General features: G+C 38.0%; 1 protein-coding gene across 1 annotated transcript; it reads left to right on the top strand.

Annotated features, from left to right (window-relative positions):
• Positions 1 to 489: 489 nt before the first annotated feature.
• On the top strand, positions 490 to 26,815 carry grm1b (glutamate receptor, metabotropic 1b). The gene is made up of 8 exons (XM_066680360.1): positions 490 to 1,198; positions 2,623 to 2,872; positions 8,881 to 9,116; positions 14,581 to 14,827; positions 15,320 to 15,488; positions 17,192 to 17,318; positions 20,023 to 20,953; positions 23,682 to 26,815. Exons 1-8 carry the CDS (start codon positions 490 to 492, stop codon positions 24,535 to 24,537), a joined length of 3,525 nt encoding a protein of 1,174 aa, XP_066536457.1. The 3' UTR covers positions 24,538 to 26,815.
• Positions 26,816 to 27,289: the final 474 nt, after the last annotated feature.

Below are 27,289 nucleotides of genomic sequence, written 5' to 3'. Positions count from 1 at the left end.
GCCTGGGTTCAGAAGTTTTGTTGTTAACATATTTTTACATTTTTAAACAGAATTTAATATGAGAAAAGTGTGATATGTTACAATACTGCTCCTGGAGGCAGGAGAAACTTTTTTCCTGGGACTGAATGCTGTCCATGGTTCTGATTTCCTGACTTAGTTCATTATCTGAATAATTTGGTAATGGATTTTTAACCATACACTTTGATACCCTTTGTGATACATATATTTGTGTTTCCTTGTTCAAAGACATATAGGGAATAACATAAGGGATATGGATAACACAATGTAGTTGTCAATGCATTATAGAAAGGTTCCTAGAAAACTTAATTAATGGAATGTTCACATTTATTTACAGGATCCATGATGGCCTTTAGTCAGTCTCTTATCTGACAGCGGTTGACATGTTATACTTGGACATGTTATACATGGATGCCGACTATTCCTCTTCTTACCTACAGATATGATTCAACAGCCATATCATTTCAGACCATGTGGACTATGATTATAATGAATTTTATCACCATTTTATTCTTGTCACTTTTGCTGCTTTGTGCATCAGCCAGTAACATATATGAGAGGTCACTGGTGCCCAGAGCTGTGTCTCGTTCAGTGGCACGAATGGACGGTGACATAATTATTGGAGCCCTGTTTTCTGTCCATCATCAGCCATCGGCAGAGAACGTGGCAGAGAGAACGTGTGGAGAGATTAGAGAACAGTATGGGATTCAAAGGGTGGAGGCCATGTTTCACACACTGGACAGAATCAACTCTGATCCCAACCTGCTTCCCAACATCACTCTGGGCTGTGAAATCAGAGACTCCTGTTGGCACTCCTCCGTCGCTCTGGAGCAGAGTATTGAGTTCATAAGGGACTCCCTCATTTCCATCCGTGATGAGCGGGATGGATCAAAGTGGTGCATTGATGGGACTCCGTCCAGTCAGATACCTGCCACTAAGAAGCCCATCGCAGGTGTGATTGGTCCTGGATCCAGCTCAGTGGCGATCCAGGTTCAGAACCTGCTGCAGCTCTTTAACATCCCTCAGATCGCCTATTCTGCCACCAGCATTGATCTGAGTGATAAAACCCTTTTTAAATACTTCCTCAGGGTTGTACCCTCAGACACTCTCCAAGCCAGGGCCCTCTTGGACATTGTTAAACGATATAACTGGACTTATGTGTCGGCTGTTCACACTGAAGGTGAGTTAACAACATCTGACAAACTTTGTACACTTTCTTGTACATCACATTTACAGTCATTACCATGTCATCAAACTTCAAGACAGAAATACACAGATCTAATATTGAATTCATAAGGCACACAATTTTGCTAATGTTTTTGGATCTTTGTAATTGGGACTTAGCTGATGCTTTTCAGAGAAATGAACTTATTATTCAAGTCAGTCCAAAAATGTCCTACATAAAGATGCAGGCAGTTTGGCAGGCAATGCATCAGCCTGTCAGAGACACTGCCCAGAGTGGGGTCTCTCTGTAAACGGCAGTGTTTAAGGGGACATTTAAAAATACACACTCCCTCCTGAATAGTCCTCGCAGTCTTGGTTCAATTTTAAATGTATTCATTTTCTCAGTTAAATAACTCAATTTGAAATAGCTTTCAGTCATGTTTCACTTTGTTAATCACCAGTGTTCATTAATAATTAAAATGAGAATGTGATGAGACGTAAGTGAGCTTGTGAAATAAAAAACATCTGCAGAGAAATCTATAATCTAACAGGTGTTCATTTTTTTTCAGTATGAACACTACCTTTTACATTCTGAGTGCCCTTTTGATTTTCTTCAATGTTAGATGTACTAGGGTCACAGTTTTTATTTTTTTATAGACACATATAAACATTTTATAGACTCACATTTTTTGCTGTTGTTGTTTTGTTGTCTAATTTCCTTGTGGGTCCATCAAATGCTTGCAAAATGTTAGCATTTGACATAAATCCATCCCAGGAAATGATTGCAGGAAAATCAGTGTTGTGCATGTCTTCATTAAAGTTCATTAGTTCAAGTTCATTAAAATAAGGAAAACTATGATGTGATAAAAACAGTATGTATCTATCAGCAAAAGATGAGATACTTTAGTAGGAATATTTTATTGCTCTTTCGCACATTTAATATTGCAACAAAGCCACAGTTGCTTGCCCCTAAAAAGAAATGTCAAGAATAAAAAAAGAAGAAAAAGCGAGACTATAAACAAATAAACAACAAAAACCTGCACAATTTAAATGATAAGATAAATACACTGTTCTAAGCAGTAATTATAAGGGAAAGACCATCACATGGGAGAAAAATGGCTTCTTTGAGAATGGAACTTTCTGTCTGATCCTCGTACAGCAAATTTTATGTTCTGTGGTGTTAGAACCTCCATCATATCTCTATTATGTATTTAATATGACATTAATTCATGAAAAGTAATTGTGCAGAAAAAGAAAACACACTTTACTTTTGGAAGTCTGCATGATGTGTTGGGTAGTATAGCATAGTGTGTAACTACTATCCATACCACAGTAGCAATAAGACAATAGATTCCACAGGTCAAGACTCCTAAATTAGCAGAAGCCTATGTCATATGTGCAGTATAATGTAAATTAGTCTGGGTTGGATTTTTCTTTTAGGAAACTATGGCGAGAGTGGTATGGAGGCCTTTAAGGAGTTGGCATCTCAAGAGGGGCTCTGCATTGCTCATTCTGACAAGATCTACAGCAACGCAGGAGAGAAGCAGTTTGACAGACTGCTGCGGAAGCTGAGGGAACGTCTGCCTAAAGCTCGAGTGGTGGTGTGTTTTTGTGAAGGCATGACTGTGCGTGGATTGCTCATGGCCATGAGACGGCTGGGCGTGGCTGGAGAATTCCTTCTTATTGGAAGGTGAGGGCCATCTCACTCTGATATTTATATTTACAGAATTTAGCAGATGCTCTTATCCAGAGTGACTTACAGAAGTGTTTAGTGTTCAGACAGAATGTGTATCCTAGCAGGTACATTTAGGTTCAAGTCCAAGCCTGAGCTCGGACGCTGCCAGAACAAGGGCCAGCACTGATACGTAGAAAGAACATAACAAAGTGCAATAAACAGCATCAATCAGTGCTCATACCCATAAAGAAAGGAGTTAAGTGCAGTATAAGTGCAAAACAGTCTGTTTCGTTGTGCACTTAGATTAGTGCTCACCTAAGTGGGTCACAAAGAGATTGGCCTTCAGTGTGAAGACTGCAAGTGAAAGTTTGTTCCACCATCTGGGTGCCAAGACTGAGAAGGGTCTTGACTCTAGATAGAGTACTAATTGTCACTGTTTCAAGAAAAACATGTATCTCCAGTTTTGTGGGATTTTAGTTTTACTATATCCTTCGAAGCCAGCAGCTGTCTTTCACATTGTGTGAAATCTCCATGATGAATGGACTAGTAGAAATGCTCTAAAATGATTTGGAATAAAATATTTTTACATTAACTTTCATTATAAGTTAAGAAGATTACTTTTTTAAGTTTTCGTCTCATTACTATTTAGTTACTGTTTTTGGAAATTTTGACTTCATTAATTTATTTAATTTCCTGTCAAAACAGCTGTCCTTCATCAGGGAATAATGTCAAAACATACATATTCAAAGTAAGACAGAAGCCTCAACAACTTTAGATCTGAAACAGTAGGGAAGCTTAATTTTCTCCTGACTCTCAAACACTAAAGAAATATGTAGGGACTGTGCTGATAGTCTACCAGGTCTGGCATAGTTGTTAGAGCTCCAATGTCTTTTTTGCTTCATCTCAGTTTTATCCCCCATCATTAGTCATGTTCAGTTCCACTTGATAACTAGCAGTGCCCACAACATGGGAGGGTGAAAGCAAGCAAATGCTTCCTCTGAGACAGGTGACGTTCCATTAAAGCTATGCCAAGGGACAGTTCAGTGCAATGGATGGGAACATGGGCTGTCACATGAGCTACATATAGAATACTGCGTAGATAGAGCAAGGTCAGTTGGCTGAGGCATCAATGGGGATCGAACTCTCTTGATTGATCTCTTGATTCTCCAACGGTCTTGGGAGCCCTCCAAAATAAAAATTTCCCTTTATTTTTATTGTTTAATTTTAGGAAACTTTTAAGAATACTTCCTCCTTATGCAACGGACTATGTTTAGTCTAATGTCCTCAAAGATATCTGCTGAATAATAAATTACTTAAGTTTCTTACATTAGATTGCAAAGAAAAGAAACCTTGGTGTTCAAAATCAAAGCAGACAATTTATTTAATATGTCTTAATATCCGATCACTGATATTTCTCTTTAAATTTGAATGTATTTAAATGATTTATCAAGATTTATTATATAATGTTGTCATATGTGATGGCATGGTGGAACAACAGGTAATGCCACTGTCACACAGCTCCAGGGTCCTGGGGTTATGGGGTGAAGCCCCCCACCTGATGATGGTCAGTGAGAAGTTTGGTGTGTTCTCCCTGTGTCCATGTGGGTTTCCTCCCACAGACAAAAAAAAAAACACATTGGAAGGTGGATTGTCTACTCAAAAGTGTCCATAGATGTGAGTGTATGAGTGAATGTGTGTCGGTCTGCGAAGGACTGGTGGCTCCTCCAGGGTTTGTTTCTGCTATGTTCCCAGTGATTCCTGGTAGGCTCCAGACCCGCCACGACCCAGAGCTGGATAACCAATTACAAACAATGAATGAATGAGTGAACGAAGGAATGAACGAACCTTGTCATATTCTTTTACTTGTAATTGTCTGCTAGTGCTAGTGCAGCCAGAAAACATCCCTTGGTAAAACTGTCATAATCTATACATGTTTTCCTGTGTTCATGTCCTCATTTGCAGAGAAATACCTGTGAGCACTGTCACATGACACCCCAAGCACAGGTGCAGGTTGGGGCTAGGGGAAATATTAGGGATATACACAAACATGACAACATGGTATGACAGGCATAACCCAGGACAAAAACAAACATCTGGATGAAACCTGAATATGTCAAATAACCTTACAGTCTTCTCACAGCAGTCCCATGAGAAATATAATGTACATTTAATTTGCTTTCCATTGCTAAAATATAATTGATTGCATTTAACTTGTTTCATTAGGATTCATGAAATACTTATGAATGGTAACAAATTCATTAAGACTGGTTAATGCAGTGAGTGAGTCTGTTAATTATTCTACAACGTACTGCTGCAGCAGAAGATCATTTTTATCTCATGAGGTCAGACAGAACACTCCAACATCCTTTTTTAAACATTCTCTCATGCATAATATATTTCCCCTGAGCTGTCTTACTGTGTCAGATCATAGTGAAGGATTCCTGTGGAAGGCAATAACCTGTCAGCTGGACAGGACATGAAGGCTGAAGCTGCATGAAGCTGTTCTTCTTTTCATTTTGCCACAGTTTAGGGACAGAGAAAATCTTCTTTGAGAGGCTTTGGTTTAAGCCTCCATTTCTCTTTAAATTACAGCCCACTAGAGAGAGAAATTAACTGATTATGAAAAAGTCGGTTATTTCACTGCAATGGTGCAGGTGGTTTCCCATTCACAAGCCTTTGATATGAATGCATTATAGTTCTTTGATAGACTTGTCTCTCTGATGAGTTGGGTAGCCTCTCAATTTAAGTCTAGGTGTTCATTTATTTTTTCTTTTTGCCGTCAGTGGAGTCTCTGTGGACTGAAAAGGAGAACATCAATTGGCCAAGGCTGTTCTGTTCTGGGTCAAGGAGAGTGTTATAAAAATGTCTAACCCAAAGCTTCGCATTAACATAGGGAAGACTGCAGCAACAATACTGAGCTTTTTAGATTAGTGATTGGTGACTGTGCAGCTAGACTTGGTCTTCTATTATATATCCTCAAATTCACAACACAACCTCGTTTCCCTAAAATGATAACTTTAGAGTACACACTCAGAAGCTAGCCTTCAATTACTTCATTCATTGGAATGGAACCACTTATCCAGTTCAGGGTCACGGTGGGTTCGAAACCTACCCAGAATCACAGGTCGCAAGGCAGGAACACACCCTGGAGGGGGCGCCAGGCCTTCACAGGTCTTCACATACACACACACGGACAAATTGGAGTCGCCGACGTGTGTTTTTGGACTGTGGGAGTAAACGGGAGCACCCGGAGGAAACCCACACGGACACAGGGAGAACACACCACACTCCTCACAGACAGTCACCCAGAAGAAACTCACACGGACACAGGGAGAACATACCACACTACTCACAGACAGTCACCTGGAGGAAACCCACACGGACACAGGGAGAACACACCACACTCCTCACAGACAGTGGCCTGGAGGAAACCCACGCAGACACAGGGAGAACACACCACACTCCTCACAGACAGTCACCCGGAGGAAACCCACGCAGACACAGGGAGAACACACCACACACCTCACAGACAGTCACCCAGAGGAAACCCACGCAGACACAGGGAGAACACACCACACTCCTCACAGACAGTCACCCGGAGCGGGACTCGAACCCACAACCTCCAGGTCCCTGGAGTTGTCTGACTGCGACACCACCTGCTTCTCTCTACTGTTTCTCATTAGCAGGAACAGACAAACAAACTGTATGTTTGTACAGAATACTGAATATAAATGTCATATTTAATGTTATGAGGGTTATTTTTATTAAACGTTAAAATTCAGTCTCAGACACTGCATTTTCTGCTCCTCATGAATTTAGAAATCCAAAGATATTCAGTTATGTTGAGGCATGGACTCTGGTGACACCAGTGACCTTTTTTGTTAGCAATTTTATAGTTTTGTGGTGCTCATCATGTTATGTTCACTTTAACACAGTGGAGTTTTATATGGTGTTATAACACAGTGTGCCCCAACTGCACAGAAGGGTATCATAGATTAGTCTATGGGTGTCCAGCTGGGGTGCTGGAGGCTCAGTTTTCCTGTCACTTTGGTTATATCCCTGCATTAAACAGTTTGGCAGCTTTATGTATTTAATTAAGGATCTCTTTATTCTGAAGGGCGCTTCACTGAGCTAAAAGTTTTTGTTAAAGTTAATGTATTGGAGTTCACAAATATTTCCTGAAAAATTCCCATGTGTTTGAATTATTGCACATGTGGTTAGCCCAAGCACTACATGCATAGCTTGCAAGAGGTGAATTGTGCCTGCACACTATGAACAGGCTCCTAAGAATAGGCCGTTCTTGGCATGAATTACAGAGAGGATGCTGGGAGACAGATGGCTGTGGTGGCAGAGAGCAGCCACAGAAAACAATCTTCCCTACAAAATTAAAATGCTACTGAACTGAACTGATTCTTGAACTTTATTACTTTTCATAGTTACATATAATGTAAAAATAACTGTTTTGTCATTGAGAGGCCAGGGTTAAAACTTTCTGTTGGGACAAACAATAATCTTTTTGGGCCACTCTTTGGCCAGCTATACATTAAATACTAAATATCTGTTCTGGCGGCACGGTGCTGGTGGTAGTGTCGCAGTCACATAGCTCCAGGGACCTGGAGATTATGGGTTCGAGTCCCGCTCCGGGTGACTGTCTGTGAGGAGTTGGTGTGTTCCCCTGTGTCTGCGTGGGTTTCCTCTGGGTGACTGTCTGTGAAGAGTTTGGTGTGTTCTCCCTGTGTCTGTGTGGGTTTCCTCCGGGTGACTGTCTGTGAGGAGTTGGTGTGTTCTCCCTGTGTCTGCTTGGGTTTCCTCCGGGTGCTCCAGTTTTCTTCCTACAGTCCAAAAACGCACGTTGGTAGGTGGATTGGTGACTCACAAATGTCCTTAGGTGTGAGTGTGTTAGTGAATGTGTGAGTGTATGTTGCCCTGTGAAGGACTGGTGCCCCCTCCAGGGTGTATTCCATGATCCTGAACTGGATAAGTGCTTACAGACAGTGTCAGTGTTGCGTGAAGCCCTGTAAAATCCTTAGAGGAAAGACATCTGTAGATTCTTCTATAAAAGCATCCAGAAATAATCTAAATACTGTTTTAAGCCTATTTGCTTTTGATATTAGTATCAATGCCTTGACAGTATTCAATATCGAAGGGGGAAATATACATAATATACATACTACAAGTCCTTGTAGTCTACAATTCCTTTTCAATCATTTGTTTACTTGAGTACTATCTATTCCTGTCCTATAGGAATCAGCTCCTTTTTACAGAATCCTTTCTCAACTGTCCTGACGGTTGCAAAAATATTTTCTAAAACTAATTAAGCCATGAGGCACGGTGGCGCAGCAGATAGTGTCGCAGTCACACAGCTCCAGGGACCTGGAAGTTGTGGGTTCGATTCCCACTCCGGGTGACTGTCTGTGAGGAGTTTGGTGTGTTCTCCCCATGTCCGCGTGGGTTTCCTCCGGGTGCTCTGGTTTCCTCCCACAGTCCAAAAATACACGTTAGTAGGTGGATTGGCGACTCAAAAAAGTGTGTGAGTGAATGTGTGTGTCTGTGTTGCCCTGTGAAGGATTGGCGCCCCCTCCAGGGTGTATTCCCGCCTTGCGCCCAATGATTCCAGGTAGGCTCTGGACCCACCGCGACCCTGAACTGGATAAGCGGTTACAGATAATGAATGAATGAATGAATAAATAATTAAGCCATCACCTCAATCACTTTTATTAAACCCCTTTGTAAAATACACCTGGATCTTAGATTGAAAACTTCTTCAAAGCCTGTTTTTTATGATTTATGGCCATGTACCTTTAAAGATCTGAGAAAGAGCATTCTCAGGTTAAGTTCTATGGCTTCAGAAGAAAGGGTAGGAGTGTGTAGTTTGTTCATGAGCTCAAGCTAAACTAGGTCAGTTCACTGAAGGGTGTCAGTGTTTTTCGTGCACGTAGCTAAGGCATTGCAGGTAAGAGTCTAAAAGGAAGCTGACAGTAATTGGGAGACTAATTAGACTGTGTTCGACCTGCTTCTTTTAGTGATGGCTGGGCAGACAGAGACGAGGTGGTGGAGGGCTATGAGCAGGAAGCTGTGGGAGGCATCACAATGAAGCTTCAGTCAGAGGAGGTCACGTCCTTTGACAACTATTTTCTGAAGCTGCGCCTCAACACAAACACGAGAAACCCATGGTTTGCTGAGTTCTGGCAACATCGCTTTCAGTGCCGCATCCCAGGACACCCTCAGGAGAACAGGAACTACAAAAAGAACTGCTCAGGTGAGAAGGTTTGTGAGGAGCTATGTCTGTCCAGGAAAATGCCACTGAAGTATGAACACAGTGGTGAAAAAGAAAAAAAATTCTATGCAGCAGATTCAGTCAAGAAAATTTAACACTCAGTATACAAACAAACCCCATTTCTAGAAAAGCTGATACACTGTGAAATAAATAAATGAAAAAGTATGTAGTGATGTGCATATAATTTAAACCCTATTTTTATTGTAAATAAATAGTACAAAGACGATACTGCAAATGTTAAAACTGAGGAATTGTATTGTTTTGTGAAAAGCATGTCCATTTTGAATTTGATGCCAGCAACATCTTCCATCAAAGTTGTGACAGGGCAGCGCAAGACCGGTAAAATTGTGTAATGCTATAAAAACTATATTAAGTTCACTAGCAATTGGTCAGTGACATGATTGGGTTTAAAAAGAGCATCCCAAAGAGGTCTTTCAGAAGGAAAGATTGGGAGGTGTTCAAATTGTTAAAAAAGTTTGTAAAATTTATAGGAAAAATACTGGCAGCTGGGGTAATTTTATATTTAAGAATTATTTTACCTTTTAATAATACATTACTGTGAAAAACAAATCTTTACAGTCAAAAAAAGAAAATGTTTTGTCATGTAATTACATGTAAATAATCCGATGGTGTGTTACTGTCATAGTTTAATTGTTTTTTCACAGTAAAACCTACTGACAATAATCACAGGACACCATTCTGTGAAAAGCTCTGTAGGTATATTATGCAACAGATAAAGAATAGTGTTTCTTAGCTTAAAAAAGTGACTTGAGGTTTCATTATCCACAGTACACAAGGAAACATTTCACTTTCAGAAGTACACAGCTGGTCTCCTCGGTTCCCAAATGTTTACAGAGTGTTGTTAAAAGAATAGGTAATACAACACAGTGGTAAACACAGCCCCCATATTTTGAAACATGTTGATGGCATCAAATTAAAACTGGGAATTAAATAAATAAATCAATAAATATAAAAAATCAGTTTCAACATTTAAAATATTGTCTTTGTACTATTTTCATTTAAATATAAAGTTTGCACAGTGCCCAACTTTTCTGTAAATTGGGTTTTTATGTCATTGTGCTGTAAGCCTGATAATAGGACATTGACTTGCTATGTCAGATATGTTGAACAAAACTATAATCTGTGGCCCTTATATAAAGTGAATTATATCTCATTATCAGCATTATGTTACTGTGTTATGTACTAAGCTTCAAAACCAGTAGATGTAATTGTTTTTTTCCCTACAAAATTAGTGTCATTAAACAAATTTTTAATTTAATATTAGCCATTATGCCATGATGGCAGGTAATACTTTTGGAAAAAGCCTCTTTAACATATTGTGTACGTTTATGTTAGTCGACATAACAAGCTTTATAGATATCCTGTTTCATTATGAACACTGTCTCACAGTGATACCAACATGATTAATACTATGAATATTGCACACTTTAAAATTAATGTTCTAAAAAAGATTTTTGAAGTAAGACTATAGGAGAACTACTTGTGGACCATTTCAACTTTCAAATGGAAAGTCTGAATACACATTTACTAAATGTTTTTATTACAAGATTTTGTTTTCTTTGCTCTTCTTGTATTTTGGAACATTTCTCTGCTGACTGAAAAGGTGACTTAGGTAAATTGTTTGGTTTTGTTTTAAATTCAGCTTATTGGTTTAGGCTATGTATTTGTTCTTATAAACATTAGCTTAAGCATTAGATGTAAAACATTGTTCATCAAGCATGTTTATATACTGTATATATATCATTATTATTATTATTATTTTTTTTTATAATTATTTTTTTTATTCCATCTGCAACTTCACAAACTACATATGTGTATGTTTCCTTTTAAATGGTGGCATAAAACTTGAAAATATTAAAACTTGAAACTAATGTCAAAAGAAAAACATTTGCTTCTTGTATATATATTAGGGCTGTCAATTTTAAAAGTTAATTAATTGCACAATTATTTGTGATTAGTCATGATTAATCACATTTTTCCTTCTTCTTTTTTATTACAGAAGGGTTATAAAAAGATAATAAGTGCTTTAAGAAAAATATGGGAAATAAAATAATAGATACATAGATAAACCATAAAATAAATTAAGGAAAAAAGAACATAAGAAAAAATAAGTACATGATGAAAACCTATTAAGGGGCAAAACAGATTATCAAAGTTCAAAATCGTCAAGAGTAGATAAATTTAAAAAATTAAATGAACTCGTAAACCATAAATGAAATTATACATACAATTAATTAAAAATTGAATGGAAGAAATGTGTTTTTGTCACGTTATCATTTTACTTTCTAAATACGACAGTACTGATGCCATGTTTACAAAACAATTATTAATATGTCGCTACACTCTGTTAAATGACTGAATTATGGCCAAATGATTCAATTTTGGCCAATTTTTTTTAAATGACTAATTAGAATTTTTTTTAAATAAACCCCACCCCCTAAAGTTTCCAGGTTAATAGCACGTGTTAATGCATTAACATTGACAACACTATTATATTTATATAATTTTCCATCACTTTGTATCAGTGCTCAGCTCACGTCATGTTTTGCATCTGACAAGAGGTCAACATCATCTCCAGCATTGTCTTTTTCACCACATATACCATGCCACCCTACTATTAAACCTTCCCTAAAAGATAGGAACTTAAAGCACAATAACAAATACCAGTCTTACTTTATATTAAGTGTCACTTCTTGCCATGTAGTTACACATTAACCATACATGCAACAACAATGTACCTAATTGTAATGTATACACAATTTTCAGGTATTTTAATATTATAATATTTATTAATTATATAGTAAATACCAACTTGTGTAACAGTGAACGCATCACTAGTAGTTACATTGTGACTGCATGTGTTATTGTGTAAGTATACAGCTAAAAGACACTTAACAAAAAGTAGGACCCAAAATATTTTCTATAGTTGAATACACAGAGAAATAGTCATAGTCTGCTGTTCTGTTACCTCTATTATTTTTCTAGAGCTACGAGATGGTAAGTAGATATTTCTGAATGGATAGCTTGGAGGCACCTTCAGCAATATAGATAGAGGTCAACTGATATCACACAATCATGCACTAGACCTTTCTATGATCATTCTATCATCATTGTCATTTAGGTGTGCTATCATTAATGTTGATTGTGTATGCTGATCTTCATAGTATTATTAACACTGCACAATATCGAACAAATGATGTGTATCGGTAGACCTCTAATATATATATATACATATATATATATATATATATATATATATATATATATATATATATATATATATATATATATATATATATATATATATATATATAGTTATTGGGATGTTTTTTGGACTGCAGTAATATACAACGTCCACACTGTTGTTTGGAATTCCCAATAACGTTCACTTTTTCTATCACACGCCTACTGGCTTTGCTGCATGTTCCACTGTGGGAACGTTTGGGGCCCACGTTTGGTTGCTTGTGCACAAAATGAAATCTGACAAATCTAACTTTTTGGTTAGGATTTCCTAATTCTTAAAGATAACGCTTACCCTAAAACATATCTCTTTGTTTTTTTTTTTAAATCACCACATAGGTTGTATTTATATGATACTGTGGGAAATGCCACAGATGTATAATTCTACCCTATCATGCCACAGAATAAATCATAAACAGTATCATATTTTTACAGAACCCCAGTGAGATGGATCAAAATATACCTGCTTTCCTGCATGTCATTCTACAAGAAATTCTAAGAACGGTATCATGAACTATTGTTTTTGCTCGGTTATTTATACACGGTATGATATACATAACAGTTATTTTTATTTTTTCCTTGTGTAATAATAGGCAAAGTGTAGTTCTGTCACACACAACCCATCATTTATTTAAACAGATTAAGTAAAATCAGCCATGGCCTAATGGTTAGAGGACTGGGCTTGGTACTGGAAGTTTGCTGGTTCAATCCCCCGCACTGGTGGGAACATCTACTACTGAATTAGAATTAGAATCAGTTTACTGGCCACTGTGCTGTGTACAAAGAAATATGTTCTCTGCATTTTAAACGAATTCGTGCAGTGAAACACACATTTACACACACTAGTGAACGCTAGGGGGCAGTGTTCCCGTAGCGGTGGCATTGAACCCCCCACAACTGTGAAAGTGACCTTGAGCAAGGCACTGAACCCACAGTTGCTCCCTGGGCACCGGGGATGACTGGGTTTGTGTTCACAGCCCCTTATGCTAGTGTGTGTGTGTATGTGTGTGTGTTTTCACTGCCACACATTTAGTTGTATGTTGTACAATGACAAATAATTGCATGTTACACAAGTTACCCAGTTCTTGAGCTGTTTCTGAGAATATTTATTAGTATTAATTATATGATAATCCAGCAGCAGTAAGAAGAGAAAATAAAGATATATATATTTAAAAAATCAGACCCGCTAGACCACCACAACTAACTATGAGTTTCCACTCTTGCTTCGGATATGTTTCTGTATATTTCCACAGTGAGAAAACAACTCATTGAGTGAACACTAAGAATTTACTTTAAGTCTGCAAAATGTATTCATGAAACTGGTATAATCCCTAGAGACATGCAGGGAAAGGGGGCTCTATTACATTATACGTACTCTACTCTTTTCCATGACTTTAATAGATTAATATTCTTTGTAATTTATTCTTTCACCTTTGTATTTCAATTTCAGCATGATATACTGAATTGGATTGATGCTTTTGGAGCCCAAACAAAGGCAATGTTTACACGAGCATGTCTTGGTTCAGTCTTTCGCATTTTGCTTGCTGCAACCTACTTTAACACCAACTGAGGATACAGAGCATAGTGAAAGCTGCATCATAATGAGATGTAGCCTACTTACGTCAATATATCTTTTCCCTTTACCTGCTAAAACCTCAGCTCGATTGCTTGACACTGCTTCCTGCTGGCTTTGTTAAAAATCACAAGATGACAAGCCCTGATAGGGTGTCCTTGGACATTCACTTACTTTATATTTGCACTTTCTTCTGTCATACATTAGCTCCATTCTGATTCATATGAGAGACAGGAAGTATGAGAACAAGAGTAAATTATTAATCTACTTGTTCAGTTCATAGCAATAATGTCCATACTTATTCAATTCTGATAAAATTCTGATAGACATTATTAATCTCTCCATGGCAACAAGCATGATTTTGATAGTTTGTGTTAGTGCTGCCCTAGAAAAAGCAATTAAAAGCAAATTAACACTGTCAAAAACAGCCACGGTCTTGGGACACCCTATCTTTACCTTTACTCTGCACTGGAACTGTAGCTGAATTAATAATTGCTGAATTGTGTGGCCATAAGAATGCTTTAAAGCACAGGCTTACGCCATGAAATTAAATGAAAATGAATCAGAAAAGGTCATTTTTTCTGTTTTTTCTGTTTTAAACTGTATTGACAGGTTATGAGAGCCTGGAAGATAACTATGTACAGGACAGCAAGATGGGGTTCGTTATAAATGCTATCTATGCCATGGCTCATGGGCTCCATGACATGCACCAGCACCTCTGTCCAGGCTACGTAGGTCTATGTGAGGCCATGGACCCCATCGATGGCAGCAAACTGCTGGAATTCCTGCTCAGGACCTCTTTCACTGGGGTGTCTGGAGAGGACGTGTGGTTCGATGAGAATGGAGATTCACCCGGCAGGTCTGTTGTGCTGACGTATTTACACAAAAAAACAAATCTAATTTTCATATAGAATTACTTGTGCGTTCTGTATGGATGGGTTTGTATAATTTCTTTTTCTTTTGTTTAAATGTCAAATACCAAAATTCTTTGAAAGTGTTGGAGAGAGTTCACGGTGTGAAGTCATTTATTTCCCTTAAAAACACTTTCTAATGGACAGTTTTTGAAGGAAAAAAAAATAATGTGTGAGTGTGAGCATCCTTTTTAAACACCAGAAAACCACAATAAGAGATTCTAAGAAGAATCCTTAAATCCATAAGGCAACTTTATATTATGTGAGGGGTCTTCACACTCTCATATCTCTGTTAAAAGCATGTTTCTTAATATAATTAAAATTGTTCGCCTATAGTAGCTCAAAGAGCTTTTTTGTTTTACTTGGGGATTATAGTCTTACTTTTCTTTTGCTTTTCTCTTAAAATAAACTCAAAAAAGTGTTCTCCTCTGTTCTCTCAGGTACGACATAATGAACTTGCAGCATGTGGAGCCGGGAGTGTATGACTACATTAATGTGGGCTCCTGGCATGAGGGCATGCTGAGTATTGATGATTATATGATCCAGATGAACCGAAGTGAAATGGTTCGCTCTGTCTGCAGTGAGCCCTGCTCTAAAGGGGAGATCAAGGTAAGGCTTAAGATATTGAATGCAATGTTGCTGAAATGGGACAAATGAATATAAAATAATATTCAAAAGATATATATGAGTGCAAATCAAGATAATGAAAATGAAGGCCCAAAGGATGATCTAAATGTGGAAAATGATTTTGCTACCGTGAAGCAGAGTGATATCACATTTTAAGTTTTTTCTAATTGATTCTAAAATCCTAATGTGGCCCACTGAGTCACATCACAACATTTACAAAGCAACGAAAGGTCAGAACCCCACAGCATTAAGTAGAACAAAAATACATTTAAAAAACACTGCATTGAAAATAACACTACATTAAAAAAGCGCTGCATTATAAAAAACACTGCAATGAAAAAAGCGGCATTAAAAAAAACACTTCATTGAGAAAAAAAATGCTGCATTAAAAAAACCCCGCTTAACTGGAGAATAGCTCACACCGGAAATGCCCACGGCTGCAAGGTGCACTGTTTGTTGACTTGTTGTGACTGCACCAAAAGCCTTAGCAAGGCCAGAAACGCGACGTCAACAATGGAGAGAAGCGGTGGATGGAAGTTCGTATACCAGAAAACTTACTGTGTCTCTAATCAGGTCCCCAGGTCCATCGCTTTTCTCCTTCTTTGACTTAAGCACTTTCCAGTATGAGGCTGCTTCCGTTTGAGAAACACAGTTAAACTAGCCGCACGTCAGATATTAGTGCGCTGAAACTACAGACGAGCGGTAATACACAAAGCATGTGAAGACGCGAAAGCAAGCCCATCACTTTAAAGAAAAAAATTAACCACATTTTAGCGGCTTTGAAAATAAAAAATTCTAATAAATAATTCATAAATTCAACAGATATTAGTTCAGTGTTTACAATACTGTGTGTTTTAGCTGCTCCGTTAATGACAGTATGGTTAATGTGATAATATAAACACGTCAAATTTAATTGACTAATGAACTTATTATTTTGAGATTTACATTCTTAGCCTAAATGGGGAGTTATCAAATATAATAATTTTTAAGCTGAATTAGACAGATTGCTTCAGTATAAACTGGAGAAACCGATTCAAATTTCTTTACATTGGTGGTACCAAGGTCATAATGTCTGTACCACAAGATTCAGAATTCAACCTGAATGTCTTTTTATATATGTTTATATATGTAATGTTTATATGTAATAATAAAACAATATATTATAATCAGGCACTACATTTGTAAATATTGTAAATTCGAAATATTGAAGATTTTAGTGGAATGCATGCTTCCTGTCAGTACCACTGTGAAAAATCCTAAAAGTTTCTCTAGAATAAGCCATTTCACCACTCTCTCAAACCTGTTATATAATTGTAATTATTTAATTATGCAGAGATGTTTAAAAAAACAAATCACTAAAATCCACAATAAAAGCAGCAACCAGAATCAGAATTGCAGTCCTGGCACTTGGTTGTCTAACCTCTGATTGTCATTCAAAGAATTACAATCAATAAAATACTTGCATAGTTTTAAATCCCCTAAGCTGTCTTGAAAAGACTCTTAAAAATCTTTTTAAATCAAAACACAAAACAAATCTTGACCTAAATGAAATTGGTTAATTTACAGTTGTCCACACTGTCATAAACCTGTTTATGAATTTGCTGGTGTGCTACGGCCATCAGTGTGCTTTTGCTGCATGTAAAAAGAATTGGTCTGTGTGGTCATTTCTATGCTGTATTCTTCAGGTAATCAGGAAAGGAGAGGTGAGCTGCTGCTGGATATGTACGGCCTGTAAGGATAATGAGTTTGTCCAGGACGAATTCACCTGCAAGGCATGTGAGCTGGGCTGGTGGCCTGATGAAGAGCTACATGGTACAGTAAATTCATTTTATGCTCCACACCTTCCACACTTTAAGACAGTGTCAACTTCTCATAAACTTCATTAGCTTACGTGATAACCAATAAATATTTATTTATTAAAACGTGTTGCAAATCAACTGTTGTTGGTTGCCAATTGTGTATATGAGTGTGTCCTTTAGTACTTGGTACACTATATTTCCAAAGTTTGAGGACACTCTATATAATTAATCTATTTAGCTGTTTGAATGTGCCCCTGTTGTGGACACACATGTTCAGTTGTCTTCACACAGCTTTTATAATCTCCACATTAATAGCATAAAATGGAATGAGAATGGGTTCTCCCCGTGTCCGCGTGGGTTTCCTCCGGGTGCTCCGGTTTCCTCCCACAGTCCAAAAACACACGTTGCAGGTGGATTGGCGACTCAAAAGTGTCCGTAGGTGTGAGTGTGTGAGTGAATGTGTGTGTGTCTGTGTTGCCCTGTGAAGGACTGGCGTCCCCTCCAGGGTGTATTCCCGCCTTGCGCCCAATGATTCCAGGTAAGCTCTGGACCCCCCGCGACCCTAAAATTGGATAAGCGGTTACAGATAATGGATGGATGGATGGAATGAGAATGGAATTCTAAGGTTAATTCTGGGTGATATGGCAACAAATCAACAGCATAGTTAATTGAACATTTTACCTTAATTACAATTAATTATTCGCCCCCTTATAATTCACTGACAAGGCTTGTACTGTAAATATATAAGTATTGTATATATGTAAGTATTAAAGCTGGGAGTTTGTCTGTCTCTTTTTTGAGTCATGCACTGTTCAAATTTGATAATGTGTCAGTGTTTATATTTGACTTCTTTAGGTTCAGTGTCATCTTCACTAAAGTCAAAACATGTCCAAACAACAGACACAGCATTTTTCTCAAGTGCAAGCCACTTCAGTTGCTCAGTTGGCCTCAGTGTTTAGGTTCTCCTCTATTTTTCTTACATGTGATGGATTGGATGGCGCAGACTCACATGACTACATGTGCGTTAGTATGGTTTTAAGGGGACAGTACTTGAACAAACAGTCAGGGGCATAGCCCTAACTCTGGAGCAGTTTCACATTAACCTAATATCACCATATCCCATGACAAATATAAGCTAGAGCCAAGCACTAGGTTTTGGAGGTTTTGAGGTTTTGGAAGTGTGCTCTTTGGAGAGTTCTGAAATGAGCTGGAGTGGCCAGCAACAGTGCCTGACCTCATTAATGCTCTCATGGCTGAATGTCATCAAATCCTTACAGTAATGTTCCAACATAGTGTAGATCTTTACTAGACAATTAGAAACACTGTTACTGCAGCAAGAAGGGGCAAATTCCTATGAACATCATTCAGAAAAAAACATGCTAGATAAGCAGGTGTCCTCATATTGCATATGTACATAATTTGTGTGGACTTTAGTCCTAATTCCAAAGAATGTTAAATAATTTTCCCAACAAAGAAAATCCAAACAAAGACACAACCTCATATTGGGGCTTCTGAAAAGGCTGCTTTGTCCTATTTTCAAAAGGTTTCCTGTGACACCTGAAGGCTATTTATCATTTCTACGGATTGCTCTCTCAGTGCACTTGTGACAGACCTATTTCACTGGCCTGTTTTCAGAGGTCTTCACTATGTTCAATGTCAAAGCAACACCCTTAATAATTTCATAGCCATGTGTATTTTTTTCATTAGCTCAAGGCATGACAAATCTTACATGTTTCATATTGTTACTCTAATGGACACTACACTGAGTTGTTTCTGAATTTAGAGATTTGGAAATATTTTTGATTATATACTATATTTGACATATAAATTGTAATACAGATGACTCAGTACTTGTACAAATGCATAATGTGTAGACACAGCCCAAGCAGTCGAGATAAGATTTCACCATTTCAACATTCAAAATGTTTATATTTCATATCTCTTAAGATATAATTTGTAAAAATCATTAATTTGTTTGAAGTAGAAGAGGAAGGTAAATGTGAACTTTATCTGCGTTGAAATATTTAGCACTTTTAGCATGTTTTCTGGATGCTGTATTCTCTCTTGCCTCCATATTTTTCTCTTTCCACTGGCCTGCCTCTGTCTTTTGGCCGGTCCCTTAGTGGAGATTCTGTTTATTTTTAGTTGAACTGGAAACCTACTTTAGCACTTGGTGCATTGGAGAGCTGGTCACAATTAGATGGCCAATATTACAGCAGAAAGTGGCAAAACCATGGAAAATGCCTTTGCTATTTTTCATTTATATGCTTTGAATTCATGTATTTATAGAACTGCATGTTCAACTCTGTAACACTGTTGGCCCCTTAGAGTATATTTATATATTTATGCACTTGTATAAATTGTTAATGGTTCAATTCATGTTTTGAGGATTCTGAAAATATGCTGGCTTATACTCTTATATACTCTATACTCCATTATTTTATGTATAAAATGTTTGAACAAGCTATAGGTTCAAAGCAAAAGGTTATAAAATGATGGCACATTGTGACCTTGTTTTAATGGCAAAGGTGTTTTGTCATGGAAACTTTAATAGGGTAGTTTCTTCCCTGCAAAAGTCAGAAAAGTGGGCGATTGCTTACTGGGCACAGTTACATTATTGTTAGCTTTATTTACTACACTACAAAAAGTAGAAAAGTAAACACAAGAAAACAGACTCTTTTTGAATCATTTGACTTGGTTTGGCTTTGTGTTCGCAGGCTGTGAGCCCATTCCACTTCGTTACCTGGAGTGGAGTCACCCTGAATCCATCGTGGCGGTTGTCTTCTCTTGCCTTGGCATACTGGTGACAAGTTTTGTCACGTTTGTCTTCATCCTGTACAGAGACACACCTGTGGTCAAGTCTTCCAGCCGAGAACTCTGCTACATCATCCTGGCTGGGATCTTCCTAGGTTACATCTGCCCTTTCACCCTCATAGCACGACCCACTGTGGCTTCTTGTTACCTGCAGCGTCTCCTGGTGGGCCTCTCCGCCTCCATGTGCTACTCAGCCCTGGTCACCAAGACTAACCGAATCGCTCGCATCCTGGCAGGCAGCAAGAAGAAGATTTGCACGAGAAAGCCACGCTTCATGAGCGCCTGGGCTCAGGTGGTCATCGCCTTCATCCTCATCAGTGTGCAGCTGACACTGGAGGTCACACTAATCATCTTGGAGCCGCCAGAACCTATCAAGTCCTACCCCAGCATTCGGGAGGTGTTTCTGATCTGTAACACCAGCAACATGGGCATGGTAGCACCACTGGGCTATAATGGCCTGCTCATCCTCAGCTGCACCTACTATGCCTTCAAAACACGCAATGTCCCAGCCAACTTCAACGAGGCCAAATACATAGCCTTCACCATGTACACCACTTGTATAATCTGGCTGGCCTTTGTGCCAATTTACTTCGGTTCCAACTACAAAATCATCACCACCTCCTTCTCGGTCAGCTTGAGTGTAACTGTAGCCCTGGGCTGCATGTTCACGCCCAAGATGTATATCATCATTGCCAAACCAGAACGCAACGTACGCAGCGCCTTCACCACATCTGACGTGGTGCGCATGCACGTGGGCGATGGCAAAATCGCCTGCAGAAGCAACAGCCTGCTCAACATGTTCAAACGCAAGAAAAATGCATCTGGAAACGCAAAGTAAGTCCTTCTTACTCAGCTGTGGCAGGACAGGCTCTCTCCAGCCTGTTGAGTGAGTACTAGCACCCCATGGGCCCAATCCCTTAATTCATGCTTCACTCCCGAGCACAGGGTCATGCCATTTCAAGGGCAGCCTTCAATTAACAGCTTTTGCACACATCTCTGATTTTGCAGGTCGGCTGCAATTAAAAGCCACACACCCAGGGGTGTCTCAGCAACAGGGTCGAGAGAGGCTCTGCTCCATATATGCTTCTATATAAATGCTTAATCACTAATAACATAAATCATTGCTGAAATAGATTGACAGAACTATGCAAAAGTCATAAACTGCCCTTCATATGTCTATTTTCCAGTCAGTTCAGCAGGGTACACCAGTGGTACTCAATAAGCAGCATCTGATTCAGACCTTAAAGCAAATTTTTACAAACAACAAAACCAAAACTGAATGGGAAAAATTGTCTAAATGTCTATGATCTTGTTTCATGTGGTCCAATCAGAGAGCTTGTAAAACAACAGCAGTGACATCACTCAGCAGGCAGTTTGTGCTCATCAAAATTGCTTAGCAAATCAGCAAAGGAAGTCTAATATAATATCCAAAAAACAAAATGCTGACTACAATGTGGGTATGCACAAATAAAATTAACAGTGAGATCTGTTTGATTAAAGACTATTAAACTGAAAAATGTGTTTGTCTAATTCATAAATACAGGTCATTTAATGTGATTTGAAAAAATTGCATGTGTGAGAGCACAGGGAAAACAGAACCTCACAAAAATATTATATATCCAATGTAACTGGATCATAAAATACATTTACACTTTTAGGGCGGCACGGTGGCGCAGCAGGTAGTTTTGCAGTCACACAGCTGTCTGTGGCGAGTTGGTGTGTTCTCCCTGTGTCTGCATGGGTTTCCTGCAGGTGACTGTCTGTGAGGAGTTGGTGTGTTCTCCCTGTGTCTGCTTGGGTTTCCTCTGGGTGCTACGGTTTCCTCCCATGGTCCAAAAACACATGCTGGCAGGTGGATTGGTGACTTAAAAATTGTCTATAGGTGTGAGTGTGAGAGTGAGTTTGTGTTGCCCTGCAAAGGACTGGCGCCTCCTCCAGGGTGTGTTTCCGCCTTGCGCCCAGTGATTCTGGGTAGGCTCCATACACACCTATGAACTATTACAGAGAATGAATGAATGAATTTATAATTTTACTGAGATTTACCCACAAGAAAAATTTACTGGTCAAAGAAAAATGTTGTTCCAAAATATGGAGAAAATACTTTATTTTCTGTTAAAATGTTAAAATTTTCTTTTATGTTCTGTAAAAATTTAAATCAAGCTATCAGTACACGGCACTGTAGTCTTAAAGATTCTCAGACACCCAGAGTAAAAATGTTATGTATTATGCTGTGGGAATTTGGAGCAATAGCAATGCAAAAATTGTGCATCAAATTGTTTTCAGAAAACTACACTGTATGATTTTTAAGTGTTTTCACTGTAGGACTGGGATGACAAAGCCATGCAAATTTATATACCACACTTTGAAATTTACGCAAATATGTTAATCCTTCCCCACATTCTTGCATGTGCTCTGAACATTTGAGCTCTCTGGACAGACATTTCTGTAGAAATCTGATAAGTGGATTTCTAATATCCATATCTGAGTACACCTGTTGTACATGGACGAAAAAACATTACAGAGAAAAGCTGAAAGAAGGAAAATGGAAATGGACAAAAAGGAAGTACATTTGCAAGTAATCAGTCACTCAAATATTATTTATATAGTGCTTTTTAGAGCTGATGTTGTCACATAACAGCTTTACAAAATTGGTATCAGAACAGATAACAATGTAAATCAGAATGCACCAGGTGAGCAAGCCAAAGGTGACAGTGGTAAGGAAAACTCCCTTGAGACTAGAGGAAGAAACTTTGGGAGGAGCAAAGACACAAGTGGGACACATCCTCCTCTGTTAAGACTGACAGAAATGACAGTATCACCAGTTAAGTCTGTTATTATACCACACTTTAGGTAAATTAGAGTACTGATGTAAGGGTGATAGAAGTAATGAGGGTTAAGGCAGTTATAATAATAGTAATAATAATAATAGTGATGGTTATAAGTGACATCAATCTGGGGTTACTGTTAGGTGTTGCTAGTCCAAGCCCATTCCTACTTCAGTGTAATTGATGGTGGCGGGTAATGATGAATGTTCCAGACTGGCAGCAGTAGATAAAGGGTGAGCACCTGGCTTAAAATTTAGCTGGTTGTGATCCCAGAACAATGGACTGGATACTCCAGAGCCCAGACCTGCACATCCCTGAATATATTTGAGGCCACTTGGATGAGATAAGCAGAAAGTGCAACCAGCTGTTTTAGACTAAAATGTAGAAAATATATGATGAACATTATATTAAGTTTTTAAAAGATTCAATCAGATTTTTTGAAAAATGTGTTTCTTCTGAGTTTGACTAACCTGTACTTCATGACTGGAAGTAAAACAAATGAAGGGTGATTTCTGACATTTGTGCAGTGCTGTGTGTTTAAAGAAACAACCATAATATGCTTGGATGCAATGAGATAATATCAAAAAAACAAATATTTAGCAAATATTTGTTTATATATGCAATGATATTTGCTCAGAATGGAAAGCAATCTTTTTTTACATGAACCAGAAATGTTGTTCTTGTGTCCACTTTTCTTGGTTCCTGTGAAATAACAGTCATTTTTATTTTGTTCATAGTTCTAATGGAAAGTCTGTGTCATGGTCTGAACCAGGTTCAAGACATCCTCCGAAAGGAGAGCACATGTGGCACAGGCTGTCTGTGCATGTGAAGAAACAGGAGGCCAGCTCCAATCAGACAGCTGTCATCAAACCTCTCACTAACACCTACCAAAACACAGGCCTGGATTTTTCAGACCTGAGCACCAAGACTCTGTACAATGTGACTGAGGAGGATGAGGGGGAGCCAGTCAGGTACAATCCCCCTGTCAGTCCTACTCTGATTGGTCACAGGCAGTCTCCTGGTTGTGAACCGATTAAAGAAGTCACTGTGGTGGGACAGGAGTTTTATGAACCTGAGCCACAGAAAAGCCTTCTTCCCCAGCATGTTATTGCAGATCACTTTCAGGAGGTGGGTGGAAAGTTCAACTCCAGTGTAACGGACCTGGATGATATTATCAGCCTATGTGAGCCAGACCCAGATAGTGGGCTCAGGCCTCCTTATCAGCCACTTATCCTCCAGACCCAGCCATCTCCTCTGCCCATACACCTGGGCACCTACATTAAAGAGCCCATCTCTCCTCTGGAGGAGGAGATGGAGTTGGAGATGGAGATGGAGAATGAGCAGTTTGGCCTACTCCACGGATACATATATGACAATGCAGAGATTCATGACGACGATGAGCTGGTTCAGATCAAGCTGGCCATGGACGACTCTCTAGCTCTTATGCCCCCTTCTCCTTTCCGGGACCCCCTGGGCTCAAGGAGCCACATCCCCAACTCCCCTGTGTCTGAATCCTTCTTGTGCACACCACCAAGTGTAACATATGCCTCTGTCATCCTCGGTGACTACAAACAAAGCTCCTCTACTCTGTGAAAGGGTTTTACCCTGTGAACACTAAGGACTCGTCACATCATCTTTCAACAGCATCATCTTGTCACTTTTGTCTTTTGGATTGCAAAGTGTCTGCCAAAAAAACAAAAAACAACTTTTTTATCAGCTAGATTGCAAGGGAAAATCAACTTCAATGCTTGAATACTTGAACAATAAATGGTTGTGAACAACAGGATCACATCATTTCCACCATATTTATTTGACAGGATTTGTTGTTGGATTAACCATAAAAACTTTCATACATATGCAGCATTGTAGCATTATATATAGATATAGATGTTAAACACAAAATGCTTTAACTCTAATAAGTAGAACATATGAACAGAGTTTGTACCATCAATGAAACTTTTGTAAATTGAATATTAAAGCTAATTTTGCCATAAGGAATATTAAACATGTTGTCATCATATACTTAAGGCAGCAAAGATGTTTAAATTGAATATTTTAGCTATTTATGTAGTAATGTAGCCATAAATAAATTATATATGTGTAAAATATATATCACTGTCAGGCTAAAGCCCATGTATCTTTCCTTTTAAAAGCTCCTTTTCTTGTTAAAATTTCATGTCCATTGGACCTGGATATATATGGATATAGTCCAAAATACAATACTGTAAAGGCTTAGGAAGGTGGATATTGTGATACAGCCGTACTTCAACAAGCAACTTTTTTAATGCCCTAAGAAAATGGGCATTATATATATATATTTGGTTTTGTCCTGTAAAGGTATCATTTTGGGATTTATTGTTATTCCCACAAAACCGTGTTTGTCAATTTTTGACAGATTTGTCTGAAAACACCAGCTGCCCTATTCATGAACAACAGAGGAAGATGAATGCTCATAAATGATTTGAAAATAATTATTTCAGCATTAATTTCCATTAAATAAATAAAAAATTATATATATTTTACCTACAGTAACGTTATACTTTTTGAGATACAGAGGTTTGTTCTGACAATAATGTATGTATAGTGGATACCTGTTAAAATGTTGAAAAAACATAAATTGTTAAAGTGCTGATATGTGCTCATTTGTCAGTGTATTTTGGTAGAATTTTTAAAGTTTTATCTAAACTTTTATGAGACGTGTGACTGTTTACAATATACAGACCATCTGTACAGACTAACATTGATATTACTACATATTTACTGTTTTAGACTGAAATGTCTTATGTTGTTATTTAGATTTGCTCAAAGTTTTCAGGAAAAAAGCAAAAACAGTTGTAACCTCAGTACAGAATCCGTATCCTGATAATACCAAACATTGCTTTCTATTTCAAAGCTTCAAAAGCTAGCTTTTGCTTTACAGTTTTTTCCCTCTTAAAAGTGTTCTTTCTTATTAATATCACAGTGTTATCGGCTGTTGTATTACATGTTGTGTTATATAGTGATGTGTGCTATATCACTGTATGTGTTATTATTGTATATATAACTAGATTATTAAAGGGAGTACTTCTGCTCAGCAGGGCCACCGACGGCAGTTTCTCCAGAATGTAGATTTAATCAAAAATATACAGTAAATATTCAGTATAAGCAGCATGTCTGGTGTTTCAGAACATAGACAGATACAGTATTTGAGTTATGGCAACTTAAGTCATACTCACAAAGATTAAAGATCATTCTAAAGTGTATATTGTTATGTATTTGGGTTCATTTTAGATAAGTATTTATGATTATTATTGATGTAAAAATCTAGTTGTAATATTATATTAATTTCTGCTGAATGCCATATTCTGCAAATTGATAGCTGTAACAAAGAGCTGTGCTGTTCTACTACACTAGAATCATGAGTTTGCAAGCTAACTTTTATTTAAAGGAAACCTTCAACTGAACCTTCTGTTTAAAGGAGCAATCAGTCACTTTAACCAGCAGGCAATACTCGTATAATAATTTATTGCATTACCACATTATTACATTATTTTATTTTTACACTATTAGTTTCATAGTGCAACTCACATGAAATAAAGAATCACATGGCACTGTTGTTTGTAAAGGAACCAGTTCCACAGATTGAGTTTCTTTGCTGAGTTTGACCAATAGGTTTAAGGCAATATCTCTGATACTTCCAGGCCACTAGGTGTCTAATGGCTGTTTCATAACATGAAGGAGAATCACTGGGGAAATGACTGATTGCTTCTGATTAGCCCAGAACTAGCTCACACTCTGTAAATCCAGCTTTTCTGTATTGCTTTAGGTAAGGTCTTAAATCTCACCTGTGACGGTAGTTGTACTGTATTAAGCTAGCTTAAAATTTTATTTCATCAGATATTTAATATAAGTACTGTATATTTAAGAGCTGTTTAATTATAAAACTTTTAAGAACATGTTTTCTTAGTCATGATCAATTAAATACTGTATGTTTTTTTGTAAATATGTTTTCATGGTTGTTATTTTGTGTGTGTATGTGTGATGTGTATATACCCTGTAAAAAAATTTAAGTCATGGCAACTTCAATTTGCAATTTAAAAAGTGAACTTGACCTGATTTATGACTATTACTGTGTGTAATGTCTGAGCACAGTGGCAGCTGAAGCCTTGTGTTCTACAAACATGTCATCCCTCTGTTGTTTTCTTCTATTCTGCTGTTCCCATTAAAATCAGAGTAATACACACACACACACACACAGTATTTATAGTTATGATAGAAAGTTCATGCTTTACTTCATAACATTATTATGCAGACTGCACTGCACACTTTTCATGATAACACTCTACTACTGTAGATCTGTATTTCC

This window comes from Hoplias malabaricus, chromosome 1 (genome assembly GCF_029633855.1).
Source record: "Hoplias malabaricus isolate fHopMal1 chromosome 1, fHopMal1.hap1, whole genome shotgun sequence".
Classification (NCBI taxonomy): Eukaryota; Metazoa; Chordata; class Actinopteri; order Characiformes; family Erythrinidae; genus Hoplias; species Hoplias malabaricus.
The sequence above is the reverse complement of the archived record's forward strand: the minus strand, read 5'-3'. Positions and strand labels throughout refer to the sequence as shown.

Coding starts and splice junctions, on each gene's coding strand:
- grm1b (XM_066680360.1), top strand. CDS start 490: ATGTGGACTATGATTATAATGAATTTTATCACCATTTTATTCTTGTCA. Junction 1,199..2,622: donor GTCGGCTGTTCACACTGAAG/GTGAGTTAACAA, acceptor TTTTTCTTTTAG/GAAACTATGGCGAGAGTGGT. Junction 17,319..20,022: donor GCCTGATGAAGAGCTACATG/GTACAGTAAATT, acceptor TTGTGTTCGCAG/GCTGTGAGCCCATTCCACTT.